The sequence below is a fragment of the Fusarium graminearum genome, chromosome 4 (genome assembly GCF_000240135.3).
Source record: "Fusarium graminearum PH-1 chromosome 4, whole genome shotgun sequence".
NCBI classification, from domain to species: domain Eukaryota; kingdom Fungi; phylum Ascomycota; class Sordariomycetes; order Hypocreales; family Nectriaceae; genus Fusarium; species Fusarium graminearum.
In genome coordinates, this window is record NC_026477.1 from 1,615,563 (window position 1) to 1,640,533 (window position 24,971).

Consider the following 24,971-nt stretch of genomic DNA (forward strand, 5'->3'; position numbering starts at 1 on the left):
GGACGAGTACGTACCGTTCACTGTAGAACTGACTGGGGATCCTAACCTAGCACTCTAGTTTAGCGTGAGACCAGGATGTGTCCTCTCTTGCAGTTGCAGGTGGAGATGGAGGCGGTGGAGCTTATGATGGAGTGGGCGTGGCTTGTGCTTGCTGCTTGGCTCGACTTTTGGAGCAAAGCGTCCTTCTGCAACGACAAGGGCCTGTCCTTGTTGCGCGTTTTGCTCTCTCCGTATCCTCCCTCGTCGGGTCTAGAGGGTCCTAACGGCTCGCAGTCGTTAATGTCTCAGCGGCAGTCCGAAATGGGGCAGTTAGGAATTGATGTTTCTCAAGTATGTCTTTGCCAGTGTAAACTCGGCGGTAAGGTGAGTTTATCTGGCCCAAAAAAACGCCACGCCAGACGATGTCTCGCTGTTGCTACGACGTGATGTAATTCAAGATTTCTGCGATTCATTCAGACGGTCGAGACATCCGGATACGGTAACAGGTCTCAAGAGATAAACGGAACGGTAGCTCGATACCTGTGCGTAATTGCGGGAGGTATATTTCCTATCTGGACGCCCTGGTTTGATGACATTGGAGCCGCTGGGGCCAACTTCAATCCAGTGGATAGACCTGACCAACCGAGGAGTATTTCTCCTGGCAGTTCGTGAATTACTGTGTATTTGCGGACGATGCTGAAGTGATGACTATGCTGGGCCGTATCCAGATGCGATGCAGACCACCTGCTGTGTACATATGTTGGTGATTGATGCCAGGGGTTGAGCAACAAACAGTGAAGTCCACGACAAAGAATGCCGGAGCTGAGACTGCCGGTTCTTGTGTGTTGCGAACAAAATGTACTGTGCATGTACGGTGCCACCTATGTGTTACAACTTGGAGAACGGGATCTCTGCCATATCATGAATATGTCGTTCGAGTCAGGCAACGTGTTTGGCCCTTGCACCAGTACATTCTGGGCCTTCCTGCTGAGGTTTGAACCATGTCAACTACACAGAGATTCCAAAAACTTCGAGAGTCGTGTCGAATCCGTCAACTACAGTAACGTCCTGCAAGGCCAACAACTCTGCAACAGGGTGTGGCCAAACTTCTCCGGTCCGCGGGGCTGACTATCGTAGGGCGGCAATTGGACAAGCGCGCTCTTTAGTTCGGCGAGTCCCCGCCAGATAGCGAAAGCGCTCTGCAAGGTTCGAGGGTCAAAAACAGCGCCATCCCGAAGGATGGTGTTTGATTGGGCAGCTGCGGTTCCCGTCTTCGCAGCAGGGAGCTTTGGCTCCAGTGCTTCTGTCCTTTGGGTTGCTTTGCTTTGCTATGAGTTGCTGGTTATGTGTTAGGCCGGCAGCGCAGTCTCTGCACCGTCTGGAAACCGGATCGGAACGGAGCACCTAGAGAAGACAAACGGAGAGACGGCATGTCCGACCGTTCGTTACTGTCTTTCCGCTGCTTGTTGATTGATTTGATAACGTTCAACATGGTATCGCTGGTGGTTTTGATCAAGTGTGCGAATGAGCCAACTGTTACGTACAAAAGATTCAAGACCCATAGGTAGCCGAACAAGCTTAGATTACATAGAATTGGAAACAGCAACTCGGCCCAGCTACCATGGAGCATTGGGGAAAGAGTGGAGGCCCAACCCAGGTACTCCGTAGGCAGGAGGTAGGTAGGCGGGCAGGTAGGAGGACAACAGCGCCTGCCCGGGTAGTTGCAGTTCGACAAAAGTAGAAACAGCGTCTCATTTACTGTCGCGATGTTGTATCGCCGACCTCTTCACCGGCTCTCAGCACAACCTGCAATACAACGCACACACTTTCTTGGTCTTACCATTAGTCTTGGTCTTGCAAATATGGATTGACGTTTGTTTCTTTTCATAGCAAAATCATCATGCATTACTGTCACGTTGTGTGCGAACTGTACGCGCAGGGGTCTGTGCTCGCTGTGCTCGTCCTTCGTTCGGTACCTACTGCAGTTACTACGCAGACAACCGTTGCAATCTGATTTGGCAGTTTCCGAGACGCCATATCAATGTCTTGTTTTGACACCGCGAACAGAGCGACACAGAACAGGCCCTGAGACGGGCCATCTGGCCAACACCCAGGTAGGCATGCACTGCTTGAATCGATGTCTCCCGTCCCCTTTCTGACATATACCGATCCGATCGCATACAACGCTACGCTTCAGCTTCAGGCTTAAACCCATCTCGATCGACGTATACGACAATGTGCAGTAAATCTAAATGCTTATCTTCCATCTCGTAGAGCATCACTTTCGTCATGATCATCCATGAGCGACACGATGATGCAAATGATCTACCATTGGATATCCAACCCCTTTCCCGTCTACTAACGGCGGTGCTACGATGCCATTTCCCATAAACTTACTTCACCATGATTTACGCACAAGTACTTCACGACAGCATCATCCCGCCCCTCCTCTACCTCTGTTTTTTCCTAACACCTTGGCTTTTCAAGCTTAGTCCCACCATGACTAGTTCGTCTACGCATTCATCACTTTACGTGACTTATGGTTGGTCTACTCAGTTCATAAACTCCACTCTGATGCATTACTGAAAGCTCCCTCCACTTGGACGGTCTTCTTAGAAACTTTAGAAGATCGTCAAAGGGCTTCATTTGGCCAAGGGCGGGGCAACTGGCCTACAGGAAATGGGATACTGCCAGGCTACGTAGGTATTGAAAGACAAGCTCAAATCGCTCCCCACCGGATTCCACCATCGGACCGGGTTTGTTTGTTGCGTGTTCACAACGGGGGGGGGGGGGGGGGGGGGGCTTGCCTCGAGCTCCCGCTCCCTTTGGCTCTCTTATTAAGCTTCTGTGGTTTCGCCGTTTAAAGGTCTCGTGACCTTCCCATCTGGTCTCGGGTCCGGGAGCCTTTTACGTTTCACCTGGGCCGCATCCCTTCAAATATCTCGGAGGGAGACTGTGCTTTCTCGGAGGTAATGTAACTAATTCGGAACTCATCGGCCCTATGTCAAATAGACCAGGAGATGATGGGGTCAAAGTGCACATACATGGGACTGGCACGAGAAACTGGCTGCAGGAATAGCATTCCGCCTATCAACATCGCATTCTCGCTGCTTATTGCTTCAATTCCTTGACTCGATGCTCCTTACTATACATCGGACCGGCAACGGAACAAGGTCATCATATCGCTCCAGCTGAATTGGTATGGTATGTGGGAGGAAAACAGGCAAGGACCGGCAGTACAGTTACCTCGGCGCCTCGTCATGTCCCGCTAGCCTATTGCCGCTGCCTTCTCGAATCTTGGAAGCTTTCGAGATCATCCAGACATGAAAGGGAATCCCTTCACCCGCCACCTGAAGGGTCCACCACGATGGCCTGTGCAGGATTTTTCCATCTCGACGGGGGTTAATTCAGCCAAAAGTGGTTTGCCTCTGCCGCAGCGCGCTCCGCTACTCGACCCCTGTTGAGTTATTCCCACTAGGCGCCGCCGAGTCTATATGGAGCTTGGATTTGATACCCCACCGAGGCTCGTTGCAGCCACGTTTCCTCCATATTGGAGCCCTCAATTCGTGGCGTCGCCGACAAGCCTTTTCCGTCAACGTGGGGAGTGGAACCAGGGTCCTCTTCTAGATCTGCCATCTCCCGCCAACTGCCACGAGATTACCGCCGAGGTGTCCGTCACCGACAGTTTCCCCTCTAGGACACTTGAGACATGGAGGTTCCGTATGATCAGATATAGCTCAGGCAAAAAAAAACCAGCACAAGGGCCTGGTTTTGATCGACGCATTCTAGACCAAAAAGATGCTCCATCGTAATGTAACCAACCAGAGCTGTTTGGCGTCGCATATCGAATCTTGTCAGAAATTCAGGGTCCAAAACCAAGTGGTCCAAGCGACGAGCTTGAAATGCAACTCATAAGTTTACTGTAACCCAGATGAGGGGAATTACGTACTTCTGTGGCCACAGAGGGGTCCCTGAACCGCTGAAATTGTCAAGCTGCCCATGAACACCATGTTTGTCGAATCCCTGAGACGAGACATGATGCGCAGAAGCGAAGGAGGAAGAATTATGATCTAAAGTTAAGGAGAGTGTGGAGGTGTGTCCGCTCAGGTGACCAGATGTTGAACCTCTCGACATATGGCGCAGCAGAGGCCAAGCCAAGCTGGGTAATTCCTGTATCAGGTACAGAGTACAGGAAGGGCGATGCAATTTAATGATCATGTGAGCAGAAACAACGCATCTGGTGGTCCAAGGCATCAAACCCGTCCCTAGGTAACCAAGATCCATCCATCACCCGTACATAGGGGTCCAAGACTATCGCCTTCACCGCCGCTCGTTGAAAGGACCCTTAGAAACTAGGTAAGCTATATACACGAGTTACAAGGAGACGCCTAATACTCAGATGAAGACTACGTATTCTCCTTTTAGTGGCTGGATGAGGCTGGTGCTCCGACGAGAGCGAATCAATTCGATACAACAGAGTGGTATACATAGTCTTAACCCAAGAGCACAGACCCTGAGGGAAATATGAATAAGGTACGTAAATGCCATCCGCCCCATTATCAGGACCATTTAACTGTTATGCTTCAGCCTCTTAGCTTACACGATTGTCATTACAGTTGCAGTATGTGGTTGACCACGATCAGGGTCCAAGCCAGTCAACTGGGGCTTTAGAAAGGGATCAGCTTTGACCAAGTCCGCTGCCTCAACAGTAAATGGTCCGTCGGCAATAGAGCCCCATCTAATCCAATCTAGGAAAAAGTCTCGAATTACACACAGGTAAAAAAGGTAAGTAATAAGTAGGTAAGTGAATAATAAGCGAAGCTTGCAAAGTGGTATTGTATGCAGGTAGGTACGTACATCACATTTTGTATGTAAAAAGCCCGCAGGTCCGTTCTCGTCGATAGTTTACAGAGGAGTGCTCCGTTGGTAACCAGCCCCATCCCCATCCCCATCTCTACCCATGTCTTAGTCTTCTCTCGAATATGTAAGAGGCCGAGATGCCAAGACTTTGGAGTGGATGTCGCGCTTTACTTGTATCGGAAGTCGACCTTCAAGTTGCGGCTCCTCGGCACTCTTATCACTCGGCTGCAATTGGCTGTTTATTATTACACCCTCGCTATTATTTTGACAGATGAAGTTAAAAAACAGCCCAACGAGAATGAGGACAGGCTTCGCAAGTACCTGAGACCTGCTGCTGTGCTACACACCACACACACACATATGCACAAGCTTGAGATGGTTGCTGGCTTAACCAATCGTTCTCCTGCCCGTTAATCAGATCAACTTCAGTGAGATGCACAAAACAAAAACAATGGTAAACTGACTTGTACATCATCTCCACCGCCTTTTTACCCCCTCAGTTTTGATTTCGCATGACCAAGCGCCTGTGTCTGCGCCTCTGTTTCTTCCTGTCTCAAATATGCAACACTTTGGCGTAAAATGCCTCTTTTCTATGTAGATATCTCCGAGCCTTGTCACATTCTTACGTTTGCCCCATGTTCTCGTTTAAAGAAATCAGACAGTTTTAGTCTTGAACTGCCGGGGTATTCATGTTTCGAGCGGATCCGTCGTATGTGTATTTGCTTTTTCCTGGATAATTCTTGGCCCTGTCCGTGGTGGTGGTGGCTTGCGCGCTTCTCATTTAATATTCATCTCACGAATTCTGCAGCTGCATCCTCATTCCCTCTTTTATTTTATTTTAATTGTGCATATCACTTGCAGATGAGAGGTGATTAAACGAGCTTCGTGCGTGATGGCTAGTAGTATGTATGTACCTAGTCCCAGTTAGTAGGTAGCCTTGGTTGATTGATGGTGGTCAACCGTCCACCCCCCCACCTGGTGGTGATGGAGGAAGACGATCTCAGGTCCAGTTACTGTATCCGTTCGGAGTTGCCTTCTTCTCTCGTGCGAGAACAAGACCAGACCAATTCCCTAGTCATATTGGGAACACATTGCAGCCCCAACCTCTTTGAAAGGTATCGTGAGTTTTGATCAGGGAGAGCCCTACTGCAGACCCTGCATTTCAAGGCAATACAAAGTCCGTATCTTGCATAGCTCAAGTCTCGCTTTGGAGATTATGATAGGTGACACGTCCTACCATATCGTGTCTATACAATGTAGGACTCCTTCATCTTCACCGTAAAATGATATCTGTATGCACAGAGCTGTACAGCAGCTGCATTGGTCCATGATATGTGGTTGTGCTCTACTCTGCTCTGCTCACTCCATCTCCCATCTTCCACTCTTACCGCCATCCTTTAGAACAACCCTCAACCCCTCAATGACTATGCCCTTATCCACTGCCTTGCACATATCGTAGACTGTCAGAGCCGCTGTAGACGCCGCTGTCAGCGCCTCCATCTCCACGCCAGTCTTCCCATCGCACGTGACCGTAGCAGCGATCTCAATTCTGTCGTCACCCCTGACGTCGAGATCAACCGTCGCCTTGGAGAGCGCTATCGGATGGCATAGTGGGATCAGGTCTGGCGTCCGCTTCGATGCCATGATGCCCGCGATCCGCGCGACCCCCAGAACATCGCCCTTCTTCATCTGATTGTCCCTGATGAGACCGATTGCCGTACCGTTGGAGAACCGGACAGTACACGCAGCTTTGGCAATGCGTGATGTCACTGTCTTTTCTGATATGGAAACCATTCGTGCCTCTCCAGATGACGAAACGTGGGTCAGCTTTGCCTTGTTGCTGTCATCTTGACTTTTGGCATGGCGGGTCTGCGAGAAGAGTCTCTGCTGCGAAAATGACGACGGACCATGAGTAAAGAAGTGGCCGTTGCGGAGAAGAGACTGCACTCGGGGAGGCATGTTGCAAGATGATGGGGATTGGCTAGTGGAATCTACAACAAGAAACTCAGTTCAGCATGCATTACATTCAACTCGTTATGGGAGGGTATCCAAGCCTCGTATGAAATAAACCAAAAAAGCCAACCCCTCACAACGCCGCCCCATAGTCATGATTGATAGTTGCCCTGCGAACTATCTATCTCCCAAATAATGTCTCGTCCAAGATATATACTCAACTCAAAGCGTTATGTGCGGGAAATCGAAGGGATGGGTAAAGGAGCGCCATCACCCACCTATCAAGATCATGGGCCTGTTCTTCATGTGTTCCAGCTCGCCAATTCCAGCATGTTTCGCCTTCTTCCTCTTGACGGCTGCACCGATAACTTCCAGCAGTTCCATCTCGTTGGGTGCCAGACCGAGAGGAGTTCGATCAGACGTCAGGAGATCCCTCCGCCGAGCCATCTCGATCTGCTTCATCGCTTCGAAAGCTTGCTCGTCGACGGGTTCGCCGCTGTTTGACTTGCGTAGGATATCCCGTAGAGACACCTCAGCGTTGCCAAACAGGCACACCTTGAGATTTCCGTCGCCTGTAATCCGAAGACGATTGCAGCTCCCGCAGAAGTTGTGTGTCATACTCGTGATGAACCCTATCCTTCCGGCAAAGCCTGGAACATGCCATGTCTTACTCGTGTCGTTCTTGTGATCTTGTACCTTTTGAAGAGTAGGGTACTTTGTTCTGATGAGGTCCAGCATTTCTTGATAGCTGAACATTTTGTTTTTACTCCACTTGTTGCCGTCGAATGGCATGTACTCGATGAAACGTACTTCGATATCCTTTTCTTGTGTCATGTCCACAAAGGGAAGGACTTCTCTGTCATTGACGCCCCTCATGACTACGCAGTTAATCTTGAGTTTGATGCCAGCACCGAGCCTGTTCATCTCAAGAATTCGATCAATACTTTTTTGCACTGCATCGTAGCCCTTCCTTCTTGTCATGATCTGGAACTGCCATGGATCCAGGGTGTCGAGACTCAGGTTAACACCTGTCAATCCACTCTCGACCATACTGCCCAATTTCCGGTGTAGTGAGATGCCATTGGTTGTGATGCAAAGCTCTTTGAGTCCATGCTGTCGTAGCTCTCCGATCTGACGCATCAGAGGAAGGATATCTCGGCGCACGGTCGGTTCTCCTCCGGTCAACCTAATCTTTGAGACGCCTTGCGACACGAAAACGGAGGACAAGAGGACAATCTCGGGTGTTGTCAAGAGTTCTCGATCTGGCGACAAAGGCACCCCTTCTTCGGGCATGCAGTATACGCATCGCAGGTTGCATCGCTCTGCGACGGAAATGCGCAGATAGTCATGCTGCCGGTTGAAATTATCGGTGAGGAAATCAGAGAAAGGTTTTGGGTCTTTGATGCGCCGGCGTTGAGGTTGCAAGAGATCAATTTCTGGTGTTGAAGATGAAGGATCGCGGGGTCTTTCTTGAGGCGCAACGACTACTGTTGCGGTTGCAACGGTCCTTGAGGTAAAAGCAAGTGGACGCATAGAAGCTCTTCTCCCAGAGGTCAGCCCTAAGGCTGAAACTCTTGAGCTTAAAATGCGAGTCGACATAATTGCGAAGTAGAATACCGAGTGATCAGGGGAACGAGGTGAAGGGTGGTAAGAAATTGATTTGCTTGCTATACAGCCATTATTTCAAATGGTCGCAACTACGATGCGATCAAGAGAAAAGGCCCAGATATGCGCAGTAAACAGATAGATAGAAGTCGAGTGAGTTATTATTCTCAGCCTGTCAGCTTTTGTTTAAGTAATAAAGCCTATCATGGGCTCAAGGTAAACTTTGAGGTTGCATGTTAGTTATATGTTACGTTATCCAATCTTATCGTGTACCCGGTCATCGCCACAATCCGTTCGTTCCCCGTTCCCCGCGCTGAGTAATGGGAATAGAATAATTAGTACCGTAGTGGCCCGCTCGTGTAAGCCGCGGAGTTGCGCAGACAGACAGATAGATCCATCTGCAAGGTTACTTACAAAGCGAAATGATAAGATCTATCATGACAATCTATCTACTCTTTTACCTGTCGGCTTATGTTTGAAGTTTGTATGATACCAGCCAGGAATGTCTAGTTTTGTTGGTGTGGTTCAGATTGTTCCAATTAATACATACCCATCCATAACGCTGCGCCGTCACTGTACAATACCTGTCTGATGTCGAGTTAGAAATACCAGCTAATGCAAAGATTAATAATGAAATGATACAACTGTTTGTATCATCTTCTTCTAATATGGAAGAATGGTAGATGTGTGATTCCAAAAAGGTGGCAATATTGTTGATCTGAGCATATCTGCTACCCTGGACACAAGTAATCAAACAGCAGAATAGAAGTGATGATGGCCTATCTACGTCAACAACACCTTCTTATATTCCCTTCAAAGGCAAGATACATAGATAGAGTAGTAATGAAGTCTGGGTCGTATAGTGATGGGTGATGTGAGTGTACAGTAGCAAACCCCAAATACTGATGCTTGCTCTAGACCACCTTATCTTGATTCTGGATGACAGTGCGAGATCATATTTAATATATTCATCATTACCACCCTGAAGTACTTATTAACGCTGGAGCATGGTTCTTATATGCGAATAATATCTTCAATTGCAGTTGCAATGTTCAATCTATCAACCAGAGTCTACGTACCTAGCTGGGCATGTTTAGGGACTGCCCAAGATATTGTCACTCAACCATATCTATCGATCCTTTAATGCAAAGCCACTTTCAATGTGAATATAATCCAAAGGGAAGGTGTAGTATATGTAAGTAGAATCTCGATTTAATACTATCAATATGCCATCCTCTTTGAGTGTACTCACTGTCTAGTTACCACTTGTGATTTCAAGATAGACAACTACCGGCACGTGTGTAGGTCCTTTATATGTACAAGTAAAGCGATTCAAGTAAAATAAACATGACATGATAGTTAGCAACATGAGCTTATTAACCAACTCATGTGCTTATTTTGCATTAGCATCAAGCCTTAGGCGCATTCAGGTACGTTGTAGAGCCGTTGACAGCAGGTGGCGCTAAGCCATATTCGGAAGAAAGTCAACACAGTGACAACCCACATTAACAATAAGTGTTCTATCAACAACTGAACCTCTCAAACAACAGAGGCTCAGCCTCTAACTGGCAACTATAATCCCACTACCAAGTACCTGAATCAAACAGAAAGACGCAGACTCACCGCTCTTACGTTTAATCTCAGTCTCATCGCAAGGATATCCTCACCATTTCCCCGCCATTGCAAGCCTTTATTCTTACCTTCCGTCTGAGATTCTTCAGGTGACTGAATGTCGGTAAGGAGGCAGTTACAATGCAGACCTCACGTGTCTTCAAAGGTACCATATGACCTATCCGTGTCTCATCTTGCCTCCCCCTTTTCAACATTGATTCAACGTCAACGAGAGTCAGCGCTAACCAGTCTTTGCCATACTTACAGCGTCGCCTCACTGTACAGCCAGTCCTGATGGCAGGTTTATTGCTACAATCTCTTCGCAGAATATCATAGTGCGATCAGCGCCCTCGCTCTCCATCGTACAGACGGTCAAGTTACCGCCAGACTTCAGCACCCCTGTGTCCACGTTGGCGTGGGCACCTTCATCAGCCCGCATCCTTGTTGCAAACGCCGACCAGATTCATGTCGTCTCGATAGTTGACTCGTCATTTCGTGCCGCGATCAGGAACCCTGCGGCAGGCGGAGGAAAGCAGACCCTTGTGCAGTTTGGTGCATATGATGACGAAGTCTTTGCCTGTGCTGCATTCGGTCTCAAATTTTCTATTTTCGACTTGCCTACTTCCAAAGCTATTGAGATCAACAACCCCAAGTTTTACCTCCCCTCGTCTGCCCCAAGAGGGTATTCCTTGCGACCCCAGAGTTCTCACCTGGCCATCCTGACACGCACAAGTGGCCGTGATGCTGTGAGTATCCACGAGCCCAGGACGAGACGGGTACTGCGATCTTGGTTCCCAGAAACAGTAGACGCTCACGGCTTGGCATGGACCCCTGATGGAAAGTGGCTCCTGCTGTGGGAAGCCTCGGCGCATGGCCACAAGCTCCTGCTGTACACCCCCGATGGACAATTCTTCCGCTCCGTTGGCGCATCTACCATTGCGCAGGGCCAGGACGCTGATCTCGAGACTGGAATTAAGTGTTGCGGTCTCAGCCATGATGCATCATTCTGTGCCATTGGTGATGGTAGCAGGACAGTGAGCGCTCTCCACACAAAAACGTGGAGAGACGGGTTAAAACTTACGCATCCCACCACAGTTATTCCTAAGGATACACTCCAGGTGAGGTTGATCTATCATCGAATTACCTTTATTCTTACATAATACATCAGGTCTGGCAAGAACAGCTCAACACCTCCTCTCAAGGAGGTACCTCTTACACATTTCTCCGCGCAAACCAGATGGTATCGCCCCCTACTCGATTGGTAGACGGCAAGCCTCCACCCGACGTAAAGACAGGATGTTCGTCGTTGGCATTCGACGCATCTTTGACCCTGTTAGTGACCAGGCTCGACGACGCGCCTACTACCCTGTGGATATGGGATGTCACCGCAGCTGAACTCCGAGCGGTGCTTATGTTTCATTCGGCCGTTGACTATCAATGGCATCCAACAGTTCGCGAGCTTCTATTAGTGACGTGCCAGGATGACAAGTACCGGGGCGTATCCTTCGTTTGGGATCCATTATCTGAAGGGCCCAAGCCAGTCTCTTTGGGTTCTCACCTTCCGAATGGCAAACTTACCGGCAAACCACAAGCAGCCTGGATAAATGGCGAGCCTGAGTTTCCGGTTCTCCTACTCTCAGACGCGCAAAATGGCGTCTTGGTATCGTGCGCAGATGCAGCGCAATGTCCGACACCCTGGCACGAAGGGGCTGCCAGCGATAGAACGTTGGGGTCGGTGCATGACATCGGAGACACAGTTGATGTGTCTGCTCTGATGGCTGATGACACATCGACATTGGACGATACCTTCTCTTTCAAGCACAACTAAGAACCCAAGAACCAGGGACTGGCCTGCCACGGCCTAGACGAAAAAGTATATTTGGGGTAGAAAGATGGCTTGGCATGTGGGAGGATGCCTCAATACAAGGGCGAAACCATCTTGGCTCAAGATGTACCTGCGAAGAGACTTGGCCCGTGTTGCACAGGTGGCGCAGTGGTCCAATGTTAATGCATTGAAAGGAAGCTATGTAGTTTCCTCTTATCTCACGGAAACAACTACATGCCTGCACGTTATCCCCTCGGAAAAAGCAATGAAACTCTTTTTTAGCGTTGACGCCACAGCAATGACATGAAGATTGGGTCGCAACGGGGGAGAGACCTCTCAGTTGTCTCCGCTCTCTCAACCAGCATGGCAATGGGGGTGTCTTGAGACTTTACATCGAGTTTCGATCTCCATTAGCTGATTTATGGACGAGATCCATCACGACTAAAGATCTAGAAACTGGTGCTTCTCAGAAGGTGGAGTACTGATCACAATATGACATGTCATATTACACAGCGGGACTCCTCCTGGTACTCTGCATACTGCCAATGAGAGGGACATCGCTTGAATATTGGGTAGGACGGACCCGTGGCTTGGAACGATCTGCCCAAATTGATGACCACCGTTCGCGCAGACTACATCGCTTCTATGTAATTTTCCATGTCAACTAGCCGGGGCTTTTAAACCCGACTGTATCACCGTGCCTAGCGACTAAGTTAGATTCGCGGCTAACCACCCCCCACCTCCTGCGCATGAGGGAAGAGTACTGTCTGTACCTATGTAGCTGTCGATATGCCAGCAAGGATCTCGGGTTACACTGCAGACTAACTAGCACACACCGTCAATCAACCAAGAGCTGCCGAGTTTGTTACGCCTGGGGTTTCTTAGCCTCAACGCTTCCTGGCATTACGTTCATCATGAGTCGATATCTGCTTGTGCAGAACGCCCGCCCTCTCAGGATGCATCCCCGACCCTGGGGGCCCTAATTAGAGGGCCAAAGACGGGGATCAAATGCAAGCAAATCCCGAGCTGGTAAGGAACGGTCTAAAAGCAATGTTAAGAGAATTGCAGACATCTTGTTGTCTCGTTTGCTTTCTCGTTGCCCCTTGCGGGTCAACCGTCATTGAAGACTAAATATAAAGCTCCCACCAGGGCTCTTTCACAAGCACACTGTATTGGATTGTATCGTATTGTGACCTGTGTTGATTATATCACGAAAAAGCCTTTGTCCAGAGACGTGGAAATTCAGCACAGATATCAAGGATTATTGAACAAAATTTCAACACCGTCGCTTTCGAGTATCGTCACTTGCTCCTCATACGGTTGTATCGTTGTGCAGCCTTTATCTTATTCGATCTCCCGTAACATCACCCGAGAACCTGTTTAGAAGTTGATACCGGCTTCGTGCATATTCCTGTCAGCTCATGCCTACTGGAGCCACTGTTCAAGCGGACGTCGGTCCGGGCAACGAAACTGGCATTTATTACATTACTATATGCAATGTGAGTTTCTACCTATGCATCAAATTACTATCGTGACGTGAACACATCTTACTATTTCAACAGTTACCGTTCGGGACATCATGGCAGCAGTTGAAAGACTGGACACGTACCGCATGCGTAGTGGACCACATAGAAGTCTTTCAGAGCAGCACTTCTGGATGGGTCCGTGTCAGAGGCAGAGAGAACTTTGAGAAGGCTTGGGGTAGGAAACCACCACAAACTAGCATGTCTTTGTATTGACGTGGTAGCAGGTCTTCTAAACGGCGGTATTTTCAACGGACGCTCGATTATTGCGTCTGACAAGAACCGCAACCATCCCATCAAAATCAGGGAACTAGCCATACCACAAAAAAGAACTCAAAGACAGACACAGCGATACCAGCATGCGCCTCCAATCCATCATGTATTGTCAGTACCAATGGCCACGGCGGCCCCATACTCTGTGCCCCCCGAGCAGGTAAGATAGCCCCCACAAACCTCCAAAACTGTGACTGGGACACAATTAATATTTGTCGAGTTATAGTACTACATGACTGGTTACTCCCCGGCCAACGGCCCCAGATTCACCAGTCACTCTGTTCCACAAGGCTATGTTCATCAGACACCTATCATAGTAACAACTGAAGCACCTATAAGACCAGCTACATATCAGACTGCAGGCCCGGGCAGTTACTATGCCTACGACATGGGATCATCGCCCAATACAGTTACCTATGTTCCTCAATACCGACCTGAAAGGATGCAGTTTTCTCAATCTTATTCTTGCCCCGACGAACACTCAGACTTTTACCCCAAATGCGGTTTCCCCATCGAAGAACCATCCGAATACATTGCGACGGAACCACACAAGCTACATGTGTCACCATTTCCACAACAAGCGGAGGCTCATGAAGTCAAGGCATGGATCCGGCACAAAGTGGACAAGACAAATATCCACTCCATAGAGATTCCAAAGAACAGCAATAGCAGGTACCTCAGGGGCTACGTCTTGGTTGAGTTTGACAGTGCTTCGGCCGCGAATACGGCTATAGAACGACTCAACAAAGCACGCTTCCAAGGCCGAAGAGTGATAGCGCGACCCACTCGAGAAGGCGCTGAGATCGGACAACCAGGCTTTTTACACGAGACGACCGCTTGGAGCGATACCAAGTTGAGTGAAACGAATATCGCAGCAGCACCTTCTTATGAGAGAGATGAAGACAATCATAGAGATGATAAGCCCCAAAAACCAAAGAACAGGGAAGTCAGGTCGACAGGTCCTGAGAAAAAGAGGACGACGGAAAAGAAGCTGCCTCCCACAGGCAGGAAGACAGCTGTATCGCAAACAGATAAGAAGTCGCCATCAAAAAGCCCATCCTCTAATAGGGAGCTAGGTAGAAAAGATGGAGGGCCAGTGGTTGTAGACGGAACGTGTCACCGCCGCGACAAGCAGTGACGTTTGATGTCTGCTTCTCTAGTCGTGTTCATACACTTCAGCTTAATAGACTTGATAATGACCAGCTACTTTGGTGCCAAAAGCGTATGGTTTACCAGCTAGTGATAAGAAGCACGCCCAACCATTATAAAGTATGACCGTTGAAACCTTTGCATTGACAATGTTGGCAGGCAAGAAGTTTGCAACACTTGCTTTGGTTGGCACTCAAAAATAAGAACTCATCCTGAGTAACACCGATCCGGCAGGCTATGCTCCGTTTTCCTTACGTACGTTGCATCCCTCTATAAAGATCAAAAAAAATAACGAAGAGGTTAGATAGGTCACTTTACGAGTAAGCAAATTGACTACCCTGGCACTACCTACGATTCGATCGCATCCACAATGACAAAATAGGAGTGTTGACAGTTGCAAGGGCAAAAAAGTAAAGAAAGGAAGAAAACCCTTTTCGCTTTTGCTTTTGCCAAGCTGACGGGCTTTCCCCTGGATGGTACAGAGTGAGTCTCACACATGCTGTACTACGTAGCACAACGATTAATCATGGATACATACAGCATGGTTCACACTGGTGGAGTCCCACGATAGGGTTTCCTATTCTGATCAAGGAGAAAGCTTAAAATTGGTTGCTGTAATTAGTAACATGCCTATTGTGTGATGTGATTCCTCAATATCAAGACTCGAGTTCTAGACATTGCCTCCGAATATTCGCGGCTCTTCTGTCGGGGCTTGTCTCTCGCTCGCTCTCTCACACGGACCACTTACGTAGTTTAAATGCTAAGATTTGAAATGGCCCGTAGGGCTATCGGCCAACCAGGTAATTGAATGCCGCTAGCAGGGGTTGCTGGTTCAGACAGAGGGAGGGAGGGGGATGAGATAATCGAGACAACTGATGCTTACAACAAGAAATGAACTATGCTTATATCTATCTCGTGGCAGACAAGTCACAAGACCACGATCATGGATGGAACGGAACCCCTGCTATCATCTGTTCCCCTTAATCTATCGGTGTCTTCGTGCTGAAGATCCCTCCCGTCTCTGTGTCACGCGAAAATGCTCAAAAAAAGCCGATGCAGCCGAGTCGTGCATGATACTATCTGATGCAGTCAACATCGACAGCACGGGAATATTGCCGGTAGCCCCGGGCATTTGACTGACGCTGAGCTATGCCCATGCCATGCATGTTGGTTTGGGTTGGTTGCACGAATAGAATATGGCGATCCCTGTGTAACCTGACAAGTCACTCCACACTACTTTTATCGTGGAGACACCGACCGTTAGATCATGTAGATCGTACCGAATCCAATCAGCTATGTCATGCCGCCCCGTAGCCCGCTGTCACCCCTGTCAACTTGTCAAGTCTGTACTGAACAACTGCAGCAGACTGTGCAGTAGTGCTTCTTCTTGTCATACACCCTGAACAGTTCAATTGCAGATGCAGATGCAGATCGTTGTGAAACCTTTATCATTTCTCGTAATAGATATGTATGCCCAGCCGCAGGATGAGCATGTATTGAGCTTCCCTGGAAAATAACTTGCATGCGTGAAGCTTCTGGATTATACCCTGCTCTCCAACGTGTCAACCTCATAGCCCAATCTAGAGACCAAATGCTCAACGTGTGGAGACTATTAGCTTAACCGCCAAAGTTCATCTTCAACGCAATAGTTGGCTGCCCAGAATCCCCTGCGGCCGCTTTGCTCACTTGGCTTGTATTTTGACGACCAAATCGGATCACCTCCTCGAGGAATCCCTTCTGCCCATCACTCATACCCCCAACCACAGCTCTGAATACCTCCTGGTCTGTTGCCGCGAGCTCCAGCAATCGTGCACTAGTCTCTTGGTACACCTCCTCGCCTTCAGCTGTAGCCCGCGCCATCAACGTTGGCACCACTACTGTAATGGCTGCCAGACGTCGACCCTTGTCGACTGTACCCGCATATTGGCACAGCGTGTGAGCAACCAAGGCCCTTGCGTTTTCGGGATCTTCAGGGTCCGTGTCGGTAACAAAAGCTACCAGCCTGGGAAACAAGTAGCGAGCAATGCTGAGATCAGCGCCAGTCGAAGACGGCTGGAGCAGTATGGATCTGACGCAATTGGCCGCAATCTTGGCAGTCTAATGTGATGTGGAGTGTCGTTAGTTACTTGTCTCTGAAAGTTCAAACGAAAACGCAGAATAAACATACCATTCGATCAGTGAGACAATCCATCAGCTCGTCTAGATAACGCGCTACAAGGGCTTCAGAAGCTGGCAGGTGGTTTTGACCTCCAGTGAAAAGAATAGTCGTGGCCATAAGGCAGTTCTTGACACATGTGAGAGATTGAGGCGACTCGCGCTTCTGTGCGTTGAGGTAGATCGAAAGGAACCTACGCAAACATCCTTGTAGCTGGATATCTGTAGAAGATGGCTCGCCATTGCTATGGCTTCTTCGTGACTTGGACATGCTACCAACGAATCGCTTCAATGTGGGCAAAGACTGCGGAGCAATCAGCTCCTGGCAGCCAGGAGTTGACAGAATCGTGGCAAAGATGTGCACGATACAGGCATGAAGATCTGTCTTGATGATGGCAGGAAAGACCTCTGCAGCATCTACGAGCGCATTCAGAGACGATTGTATCAGCAAGATAGCTTCCTCGTTCATCTGGTGCCTAGCTGGCTGGTTTCCTTCCGAGAGGTTGGGTAGAAGCCCCGTAAGAACCAGGACAATGATGCGAGTAAGCTCAAAGAGTTGATCGATGTCGTCGGACAGGTCACCCTCCTCATTGGCGTGGCGCCTGGCGGAAGGGTGTGCGATGCATAGACTTCTGGCAATCTCGACGATCACGCCTTGAATGTCAAGACTTTCGGTCAGGACTAGGCGATCCAGCAAATCCATTGTCTCAGAAAACACATCCGGCCTATAGATAGCATGGCCAGACACGCTGGGGTGTAGAATTTTCTTGAGTGCTTGCAAGATAGCCAGTGTTTGGTCGTGTGCTGCTAAGGAGTCGTTTTGCCCGGAACGAGTAGCAAGCGCCTCAAAGGCAAGACCGAACAGGACAAAAAAGAATGCCACAGGTTCATCTCGATAATTGATATCAGAACTCTTGCTTTTACCGCTGGCAGCAGGGCCATCTGATTCCTTTCCATCCAATGCATCAAACACAAATTCGCTATCCTGCTCAATTAGACTAGCAATGGCATCGACTAGCTTTAGCCAAGCATCTTGGTAGAAGCGTAGTAGTGTCTCCCGATTTAGAGCTGCATAGATGCTGTCGAGGCTCCCAGACAATGAGGGAGGTCCCAGAGTCATTGAGATATCAGGTTCGAATCGAAGACGCGCGAATTCACGCAGAGACTCCAGCCACAAAGGTGTCAAAGTGCCGATATGAGGCCTGAGCACATCCAATAGATAGTGCTGCTCAGAGCTTGCGACCTGCAGCTCCGCCCAAGCAGAGAAGACGGAGATCTTGACCATCACTTGCGCGTTGGAACTAAGACTCTTCAGGTCTCCAATCGCAGCATTCTCACTATCCTTGGAGAAGTTCTCTAGAGCGCCAACAAGGGTCTTGAGAATCCTGCCCATACGGTCCACATCGGTGACAATTCCGATGGAGATGAAGCTAGCGCAGACGTTGACAGCCTCTGAAGCAAGTTCAGGTGAAGAATCGGCAGCAAAAGCCGGAGTGAGAGCTGAACTAATCTGGGCCTGGTACTGCTCTAGCAGCATCGCTTCCTCAAAATCTGGATCGGGAGTTTTGCCGAACATCTTCAGTACATCTCCTATGATTTTCAAGCCCCATATTCGAAGCTCCAAAACACTTGACGTTGATGCAGAGAACGCCATACGAACAACGTCGGCAATCCTACTTTGAAGGTCGTTCTGTGCTTTAGACTCTCCGTTGGCAGTTACATCCTTGGCGATGATCGCAAACATCTCATCAATGCAGCTCAACGCAAAGGTGGTGACCTGCCATCGCAGAGGTTCAACCTCGGAAGTCGCCTTGGTCTCCTTCTCGTCCTTAGCAGCACCAGCCGCCGCAGCGAAACCAGCAACCTCTTCATCTTGCAGATCGGGCAAGCCACCACCCCTGGATCCAGATTGAGCCTCTTCAGTCTTCGGCCTAGCCCTTGTCATCTTCAAAACCGCCTGGAATCGTTGGAGCCATGCATTCGTCTCTGCAAGGCACGTAGAATGCATCCAGTTACGAATGATATTGCGGATTCCGTCATGAGATGGCGCCGTGTCAAGAACAAGCCAGAGCTGTTCCTCAAAACCCGTCTCTGCTTCGCGGAGGACGTCTTGAGGATTCCGCTTCATCATGTTATGTATTCCGTCTACTGATACATCCCGTAGTGTAGTGGATTCAGACATAAGATACCCTTGAAGAATCTTTACATAATCGGCGAAATGCATATGACCAGGAGCGTAAAGAGATAGGTGCTCAAGACAGCCGAGCGCCGCCCTTTGTACCAACAAATCGTCTTCCTCGCGGAAACGGTTCACAAGAGTGAATATCAGCTCTCGTGACTTCAAGGCATCCTGTAAATCAGGACCCAAGACATTGATGAGCGAATCAACGCATCGAGCAATGGCGGATGTTGTGGAAAGATCCATTTCGATATTCATGGTGATTGCAGACGAGATTTCGGCGTGATGCGTTTCGGAAACGTAGAGCTGAACGAGCATTCCCAAAGTGCTGGGTACATAGCCGGCAAAGCCGAGTCCTGAAGCATCTGATGCTAGCGATAGCGCTTCGAGTGCCCAAAAATGAACCACTGGGTGAGGATCATTGCAAAGAGACATCAGGATACCGAGAATGGTCTTGAGATGGTATCCAGCAGCCATGCCTCCTACCTGCGTTTGGATTGAGCCGAGCGCCATGGCACACCCTGCTCTTGCACTAGGCTCACGGTTACCAACAATTGTATCAACCAGGTACTTGATCTCGTTGTTCGTGAATGCATTTCCGTAGACATTACACAAGCGAGCCGTAGCAGCATATCCTAAGCTTCTGACGTGTTCGTCTGAGTCAAGAACAAAATCACGAACAATATCTTGCAACAATGCCTCAACGGCTTGGTTCGAAACGTCTCCAGACGGCGATTTGGTCTCCTTCACAGCTACTCTCATCGTAGAGAGAATGGCGACAGCCAGATTGACATTCATAGCAGCCTTACGCCCGGGATCTCTGATAAGAGTGCCAGCAGATGCAAATGTTCGGATTTGCTCCAAAATACTCTCCTGAACCTTGCCTGGAGTGAGTGGAAATGCAAATGCGAACAATTGGATGGCTGCATTGATGACTTCTGTAGCGGGGGGATCTGGTGTGGTGGAAGAGTGATCGGTACTACCAATGTACAAGACAGACGCATCATGTTCGAGGCTACCACAAATCGGGGAGCGAAGTAAGTTGTTTATCGTGTCATCAGGGCTGTCAAACTCATCCCTAGGGTCATCGGAATTTTCTTGCTGCCCAGGGAGTTTTCGCACACGCGGTCCAGCGACTAGGCCAGTGATGCCAAAGCCAGAGTTGTCGCCCACATCCCAAATAGATTCGAATGTAGCGGCCGCATTGGCGATTGAAGCACTCAAAGAGTTTGGCGCATAATTTTCCGGATCAGCGAATAACGAGATCGCGAGCGTCAAAAGATTTGACTGTAAAAGAGACTCGCTACCGCCAGCTGGGCTGAGGTTAACAAGCTTCACGTAACACTGCAAGACTCTTCGTTGAACCATCATTTCAAGATCGGAAAGCTGCAAAGAAGGTGCCAGTCTCTGATTGACGTCGTCTGAGTTTTTCTTGGAGGGAAGAGTCCGTAAGAAAGCTGTCGTGTTCTGAAGCATCGTCGCGATTCTCTTTGACACGTCTACGGTCAAGAGGCGACTGTTGAACTCGAGAAAGGCCAATATCGAGCCCATTGCGCATTCCCGTACGTGCGTCAAGAAAGAGACCTCGAGGAAACTCCTGGCCGAAGTATTATCTTTGGCTAGCGGTTTTGGGAGAGCATTCTTCCATAGCAAAAGCAGCTGAGAGAGATGAATCTTGACGAAGTTTGGCCCCAAGGACATCAAGCCTCCAATGAGAATCCAAGCGACCTGAATCTGTGTGCTTGCGACACGAAGTTGCGCTTGACTACTCGACTTCAACATATTAGTCGCGATAGTCAATACGCGACTGTTAATCTCGACAGATCCATGGAGAGGACGAGCGGGACTCGCGCTCAAGGTGGCAGCAAGCCCGTGAGCAAACCCGATGCATCGTCTTGGAGAGTTGCGACCAGATCCGAGTTGAGAGAGCTCTCGGCTAAGGCTATTCATACAGACTGAGAGACATGGAAGAAGTTGCTGAGGGCAAGCGAGTACCAAGGTCTTCATGCAGTGTGATGCAAAAACTTGAACAGTATAACTAGGGTGTTGCAAGACTTGCAAGAGACCATCTCTACATGACTCTGCAAAGGTGTTTGCTGCCGAGCCCAGTGATTGGATAAGTGATGACACGGCACTCAGTGTCGCGATCAGTGTGTGCTTAGAAGGCTCTGGTCGCTCGGCTAATGCCTGAGGGTAGTTCTTGAAGATATTGTTAATAAGTGACTTGGCAGCTGATATTTGGCCTGATTCGCCAAGTATCTTGCGGCCGATAACATCCTGAACGACAACATCGACGATCTTTCTGGAAACCAAGAGCTTGTACCGATTGTTGGCGATTGCAGGATAACCCAACACGTCGATCGCGAGACTCTCGACGATTTTTAAATAGTTTGTTTCAACAACCTTCTCCCCCAGTCGTCTGAAAAGTTTACCATAGCATACACCGATGGCCGCTCGAGTCCTGTTGGAGGCTGTTGATTTAGTATACTGTGAAGCCAAGTTCTTTAAGATGTCTGATAGAGATAAAGCCAGCACTTGGCTACGCTTGCCTGATGGAGCCGGACTCGCAGACCTAGAGGGAATCTCAAGTTCATCATCGGCAATATTAGGAATGGTAGACTGGCGTTTCAACGCCTTTTTGGTCTTTTTACCCTTGGGAGATGCCACTTCGGGGAGGCCGCCCTCCGAATGCCCTTGGAACAGGGCTTCGGCGAAGCATTCTGCAGCAGCCTGACGTACTTGAACGGAAGGAGAGTCAAACGCCTTTGATATCGCCGACTCCAGTTTGTCAAAGTCACCCGAGTTCAGGAAGTAAGGCGTGTGCTTGAACAGTACTTTGAGAGTTCTACAAGCAGAAGCAACAACAAGATGTCCCTTGTCTGATGATGCGTGATTTCGTCCTTGTTTCCAGATATCACGAGCAATCACCTCGTCCATGCTGCTTTCTATCATACCAACGATTTTACCAAGTGCGGTAAGGCAAGCCGCGCGAAGGCCAGCGTGGTTAGACGAGGCCTTGAGAAGCTTAAGTAATGTCGAGCAAGCAAGTTGGTGCAGCCCAATGGCGCTATCACCAGCAGAAGCGAACACATCGCCCAAGCAGACAACAGCAGCATGCTTTGTACGCAGCTCTGCATCCGTTTTCGATTTTCCGCTCGATACAAGTGCGATTAAGTCGTTGATCGTTTCAAATAGGAGCTTCCTGTCTCCAATCTCGAAGATATGCGCCAAACACTTTCCCAGGTTATTTCGTATGACTCGAGAAGGATGCGGTGATGAGAGGTTGATGATTTGAAAGATCTCCTTCTTGAGATAGAACTGCTGTGCCGTGCAGTCGTCTGCTTCTAAGCTCAAAACGTGTTTTGCCAAACTCGAGACAAAGGTGAGCAGGAAAAGATCCTGTTGTTCGGCGGGAAGGGATTGAAGCTTGGGGAGATCGAGCTCTGGGTTCACTGTCGCGGTGTCGAGGGGAGCTTGCGCTTCGCTGTTGTGGGCTGGAGCTTCGGGCTCCTGAGTTGACGACATGGCGCACGATTGTCAAGGTCGTCAACACAGTTCAATCTCGATGGAGGGTTATTTATATTGCGATATTTGAGAATTGGTTATTTCTTGTTATGTTTCAAGAGGTAAGCCAGGGAACTTCGAGGTTCCCCATGCCACACATGCCACTAGTAGAATGCTCCAAGGGGGTGGAATGCCCAGCAGGTACCGCCTACCTCTATAACATGGAAGGTGGGGCATATCCTGCCCCTGGTCCGGAGTTTGCCCGTTGCATGGACAAGCTCAACCTCAAAGACTCGAATTTGGCAGTGAGCAAGAGGCCAGTTATGACCTGGGTATTCATTGAGATATTTTAAAGTCTTGAGCCTTTTTCTGATCACTCGTGGCTTATAATGGCTTCTCGACAGAGTCTAAGTTCGCTACTGAATACATCCAGGCCGATTACTTTCATCAAGCAGTCAAACTCGACACTCTGCCGACAATGTCAAAGATCATTTGCGACAACACCAGCCCAGTGGGCTGGGCACAACAAATGGTCCAAGACGAAGCATATCAAAGCTGTGACAGATAAGAAGAAAATGAGTGAAAGGGCTGCCTTTACCAAGACAATCGCCATGTACTCCAGAAGTAGGCAGTCACTATCACATTGAATTGCATGGTCTGGGAGCTTTTCTAATATTTGATAGTGTATGGAGATAACATTCAATTCAACCCTCAACTTGCCACTGCAATTACTGCAGCGACAAAAGGTAGATAAGTGTGCATCTAAAAGTCTGTGCTCTATTCTAATTCGAACCGTAGCGAGCATTCCAAAAAACCTAATTGAGGCTGCAGTTGCTCGAGGACAGGGTCGTTCAGCTACAGGTGTCCAGCTTGAGTCTATGTCTCTGGAGGCTCTCATGCCTCCTGATGTAGCAATGGTTATCGATGCTGAGACAGACAACAAAACCCGTACTCTTCATGATCTACGCCACGTCGTGAAGAAAGCAGGTGGTGTCGTCGGATCCACAACCTTTTATTTTACGAGGCGTGGTCGAGCCGTCTTCAAGGCCAAAGAAGGCGGACCTACTCTGTCCGAGGTTCTAGATGAAGCGATTGAGCACGAGGGGCTTGAGGACGTCGAGGAGCTACCAGAAGGCGACTTCTTAGCTTGGACTCAACCAAACACTCTCACAGCCATCACTGAAGCTCTGTCTAAGAAGTTCGAGCTTGAAATCTTGGAGTCGGATATCGTCTGGTCACCCAACGAGGACACAAAGGTCAGGATTGACACGGCCGATCAAATTGAGTCTCTCGACGCTCTCTTCAACGGGATCAAAGAATACCCTGAAGTCAAAGCCATATATGCCAATGTGCGACAGGGGGCTATCGCAGACGAAGATTGGGACAAGGTTGAGAGAAATTTGGATGTATAAGCATGTTGACCAGCGCCATCTGTAACAATTTTGTACAATACTGTATTTTACCCCACGCAATGAAGAGGGAGTGTTTCCAATGCCTTCCGAACGCCGTGAATACATCGTCGATGCCGTCGTAGAACCTTCCGACCTATAGTGTACATATTTCATTTTCGATTCCCCAAAGCTCAGGACTCGTTGCTGTCATTGCCAGGGTGCTGCGCTGCTCGTTGACGCTCCTCTTCAAGCTTTCGGGCTTGTCGTAACTTTTGGCGCGCGACAATGCGCTCGTATTCGGCCTTGATCTCGTCTCGGTCCTTGGGAATCTTGTTGCATTGGTCAGGCCTGGGCCAGAATCCAGGAACGGCAAAGCGGTCATCGAGGTTGGTTCCGAAGTAAAACATGATTCCAATAGGAAACATGAGATACGTGCCAAACTGTGTAACCTTGTTAACATTGCATTCACAACTTGATCATCGTAGAGAGCCCGCTTGATGAGCATTATGTAGACGCTAGCTACTTACCTTGAAGACTTCGAGGTTGAGGCCGCCCATTTTGATAATCTTCGACTCCAACGATTACACTTATGCGAATAGATTGAAGTTGTAATGTTGGGAGGCAAAATGTTCGCTCTGATGTGATGATGCTTCTAGCGGATAGCCCCGGTAGAACGGTAGACAGATGACACCCCACACTCTAAAAATCAGGCTTGCAATGATTGGTGGCTTTCCTAGAGACCTGATATGTTTCTGATAGGCACATCATGAAATCGAAGCCCAAAGTACTAACGTATGTGATGAGAAAAATTCATATTAGGGTATCCCAAGAACTATTGTCTCTTTAATTTGTCATGATAGGCCATTGCCCCTTCTGAAGAGGTATACATAACGTTTTCTAATCGTAGGTCATCCTTAATCCCAACCCACCGCCAGTATATATACATACATATATAAAACTCCTTA

The 24,971-nt window shown here is 48.9% G+C and overlaps 8 protein-coding genes across 8 annotated transcripts; 5 read left to right on the top strand and 3 right to left on the bottom strand.

Annotated features, from left to right (window-relative positions):
* Window positions 1–75: 75 nt before the first annotated feature.
* On the top strand, window positions 76–651 carry FGSG_06898 (uncharacterized protein; the record flags this gene model as incomplete). Its single annotated transcript, XM_011328262.1, has 3 exons — window positions 76–216; window positions 332–363; window positions 438–651. 3 exons carry the CDS (start codon window positions 76–78, stop codon window positions 649–651), a joined length of 387 nt encoding a protein of 128 aa, XP_011326564.1.
* A 3,852-nt stretch (window positions 652–4,503) lies between these two features.
* FGSG_06899 (uncharacterized protein) lies at window positions 4,504–5,253 on the top strand (the record flags this gene model as incomplete). Its single annotated transcript, XM_011328263.1, has 6 exons — window positions 4,504–4,516; window positions 4,623–4,694; window positions 4,756–4,764; window positions 4,825–4,828; window positions 4,866–4,963; window positions 5,111–5,253. The coding sequence occupies 6 exons, from the start codon at window positions 4,504–4,506 to the stop codon at window positions 5,251–5,253; spliced, it is 339 nt and encodes a 112-aa protein (XP_011326565.1).
* Window positions 5,254–6,198: 945 nt separating this feature from the next.
* On the bottom strand, window positions 6,199–8,391 carry FGSG_06900 (molybdenum cofactor biosynthesis protein 1 A; the record flags this gene model as incomplete). Its single annotated transcript, XM_011328264.1, has 2 exons — window positions 6,199–6,830; window positions 7,071–8,391. The coding sequence occupies 2 exons, from the start codon at window positions 8,389–8,391 to the stop codon at window positions 6,199–6,201; spliced, it is 1,953 nt and encodes a 650-aa protein (XP_011326566.1).
* A 1,373-nt stretch (window positions 8,392–9,764) lies between these two features.
* FGSG_06901 (uncharacterized protein) lies at window positions 9,765–11,836 on the top strand (the record flags this gene model as incomplete). Its single annotated transcript, XM_011328265.1, has 3 exons — window positions 9,765–9,827; window positions 10,335–11,126; window positions 11,177–11,836. The coding sequence occupies 3 exons, from the start codon at window positions 9,765–9,767 to the stop codon at window positions 11,834–11,836; spliced, it is 1,515 nt and encodes a 504-aa protein (XP_011326567.1).
* Window positions 11,837–13,325: 1,489 nt separating this feature from the next.
* FGSG_06902 (uncharacterized protein) lies at window positions 13,326–14,897 on the top strand (the record flags this gene model as incomplete). Its single annotated transcript, XM_011328266.1, has 5 exons — window positions 13,326–13,332; window positions 13,396–13,494; window positions 13,557–13,789; window positions 13,856–14,705; window positions 14,851–14,897. 5 exons carry the CDS (start codon window positions 13,326–13,328, stop codon window positions 14,895–14,897), a joined length of 1,236 nt encoding a protein of 411 aa, XP_011326568.1.
* Window positions 14,898–16,395: 1,498 nt separating this feature from the next.
* Window positions 16,396–22,755, bottom strand: FGSG_06903 (uncharacterized protein; the record flags this gene model as incomplete). Its single annotated transcript, XM_011328267.1, has 2 exons — window positions 16,946–22,755; window positions 16,396–16,875 (listed from the first exon to the last, which is right to left on the bottom strand). Exons 1-2 carry the CDS (start codon window positions 22,634–22,636, stop codon window positions 16,396–16,398), a joined length of 6,171 nt encoding a protein of 2,056 aa, XP_011326569.1. The 5' UTR covers window positions 22,637–22,755.
* A 249-nt stretch (window positions 22,756–23,004) lies between these two features.
* On the top strand, window positions 23,005–24,027 carry FGSG_06904 (uncharacterized protein; the record flags this gene model as incomplete). The annotated part of the gene is made up of 2 exons (XM_011328268.1): window positions 23,005–23,239; window positions 23,414–24,027. The coding sequence occupies 2 exons, from the start codon at window positions 23,005–23,007 to the stop codon at window positions 24,025–24,027; spliced, it is 849 nt and encodes a 282-aa protein (XP_011326570.1).
* Window positions 24,006–24,579, bottom strand: FGSG_06905 (uncharacterized protein). Its single transcript, XM_011328269.1, has 2 exons — window positions 24,534–24,579; window positions 24,006–24,446 (listed from the first exon to the last, which is right to left on the bottom strand). Exons 1-2 carry the CDS (start codon window positions 24,561–24,563, stop codon window positions 24,198–24,200), a joined length of 279 nt encoding a protein of 92 aa, XP_011326571.1. The 5' UTR covers window positions 24,564–24,579; the 3' UTR covers window positions 24,006–24,197.
* Window positions 24,580–24,971: the final 392 nt, after the last annotated feature.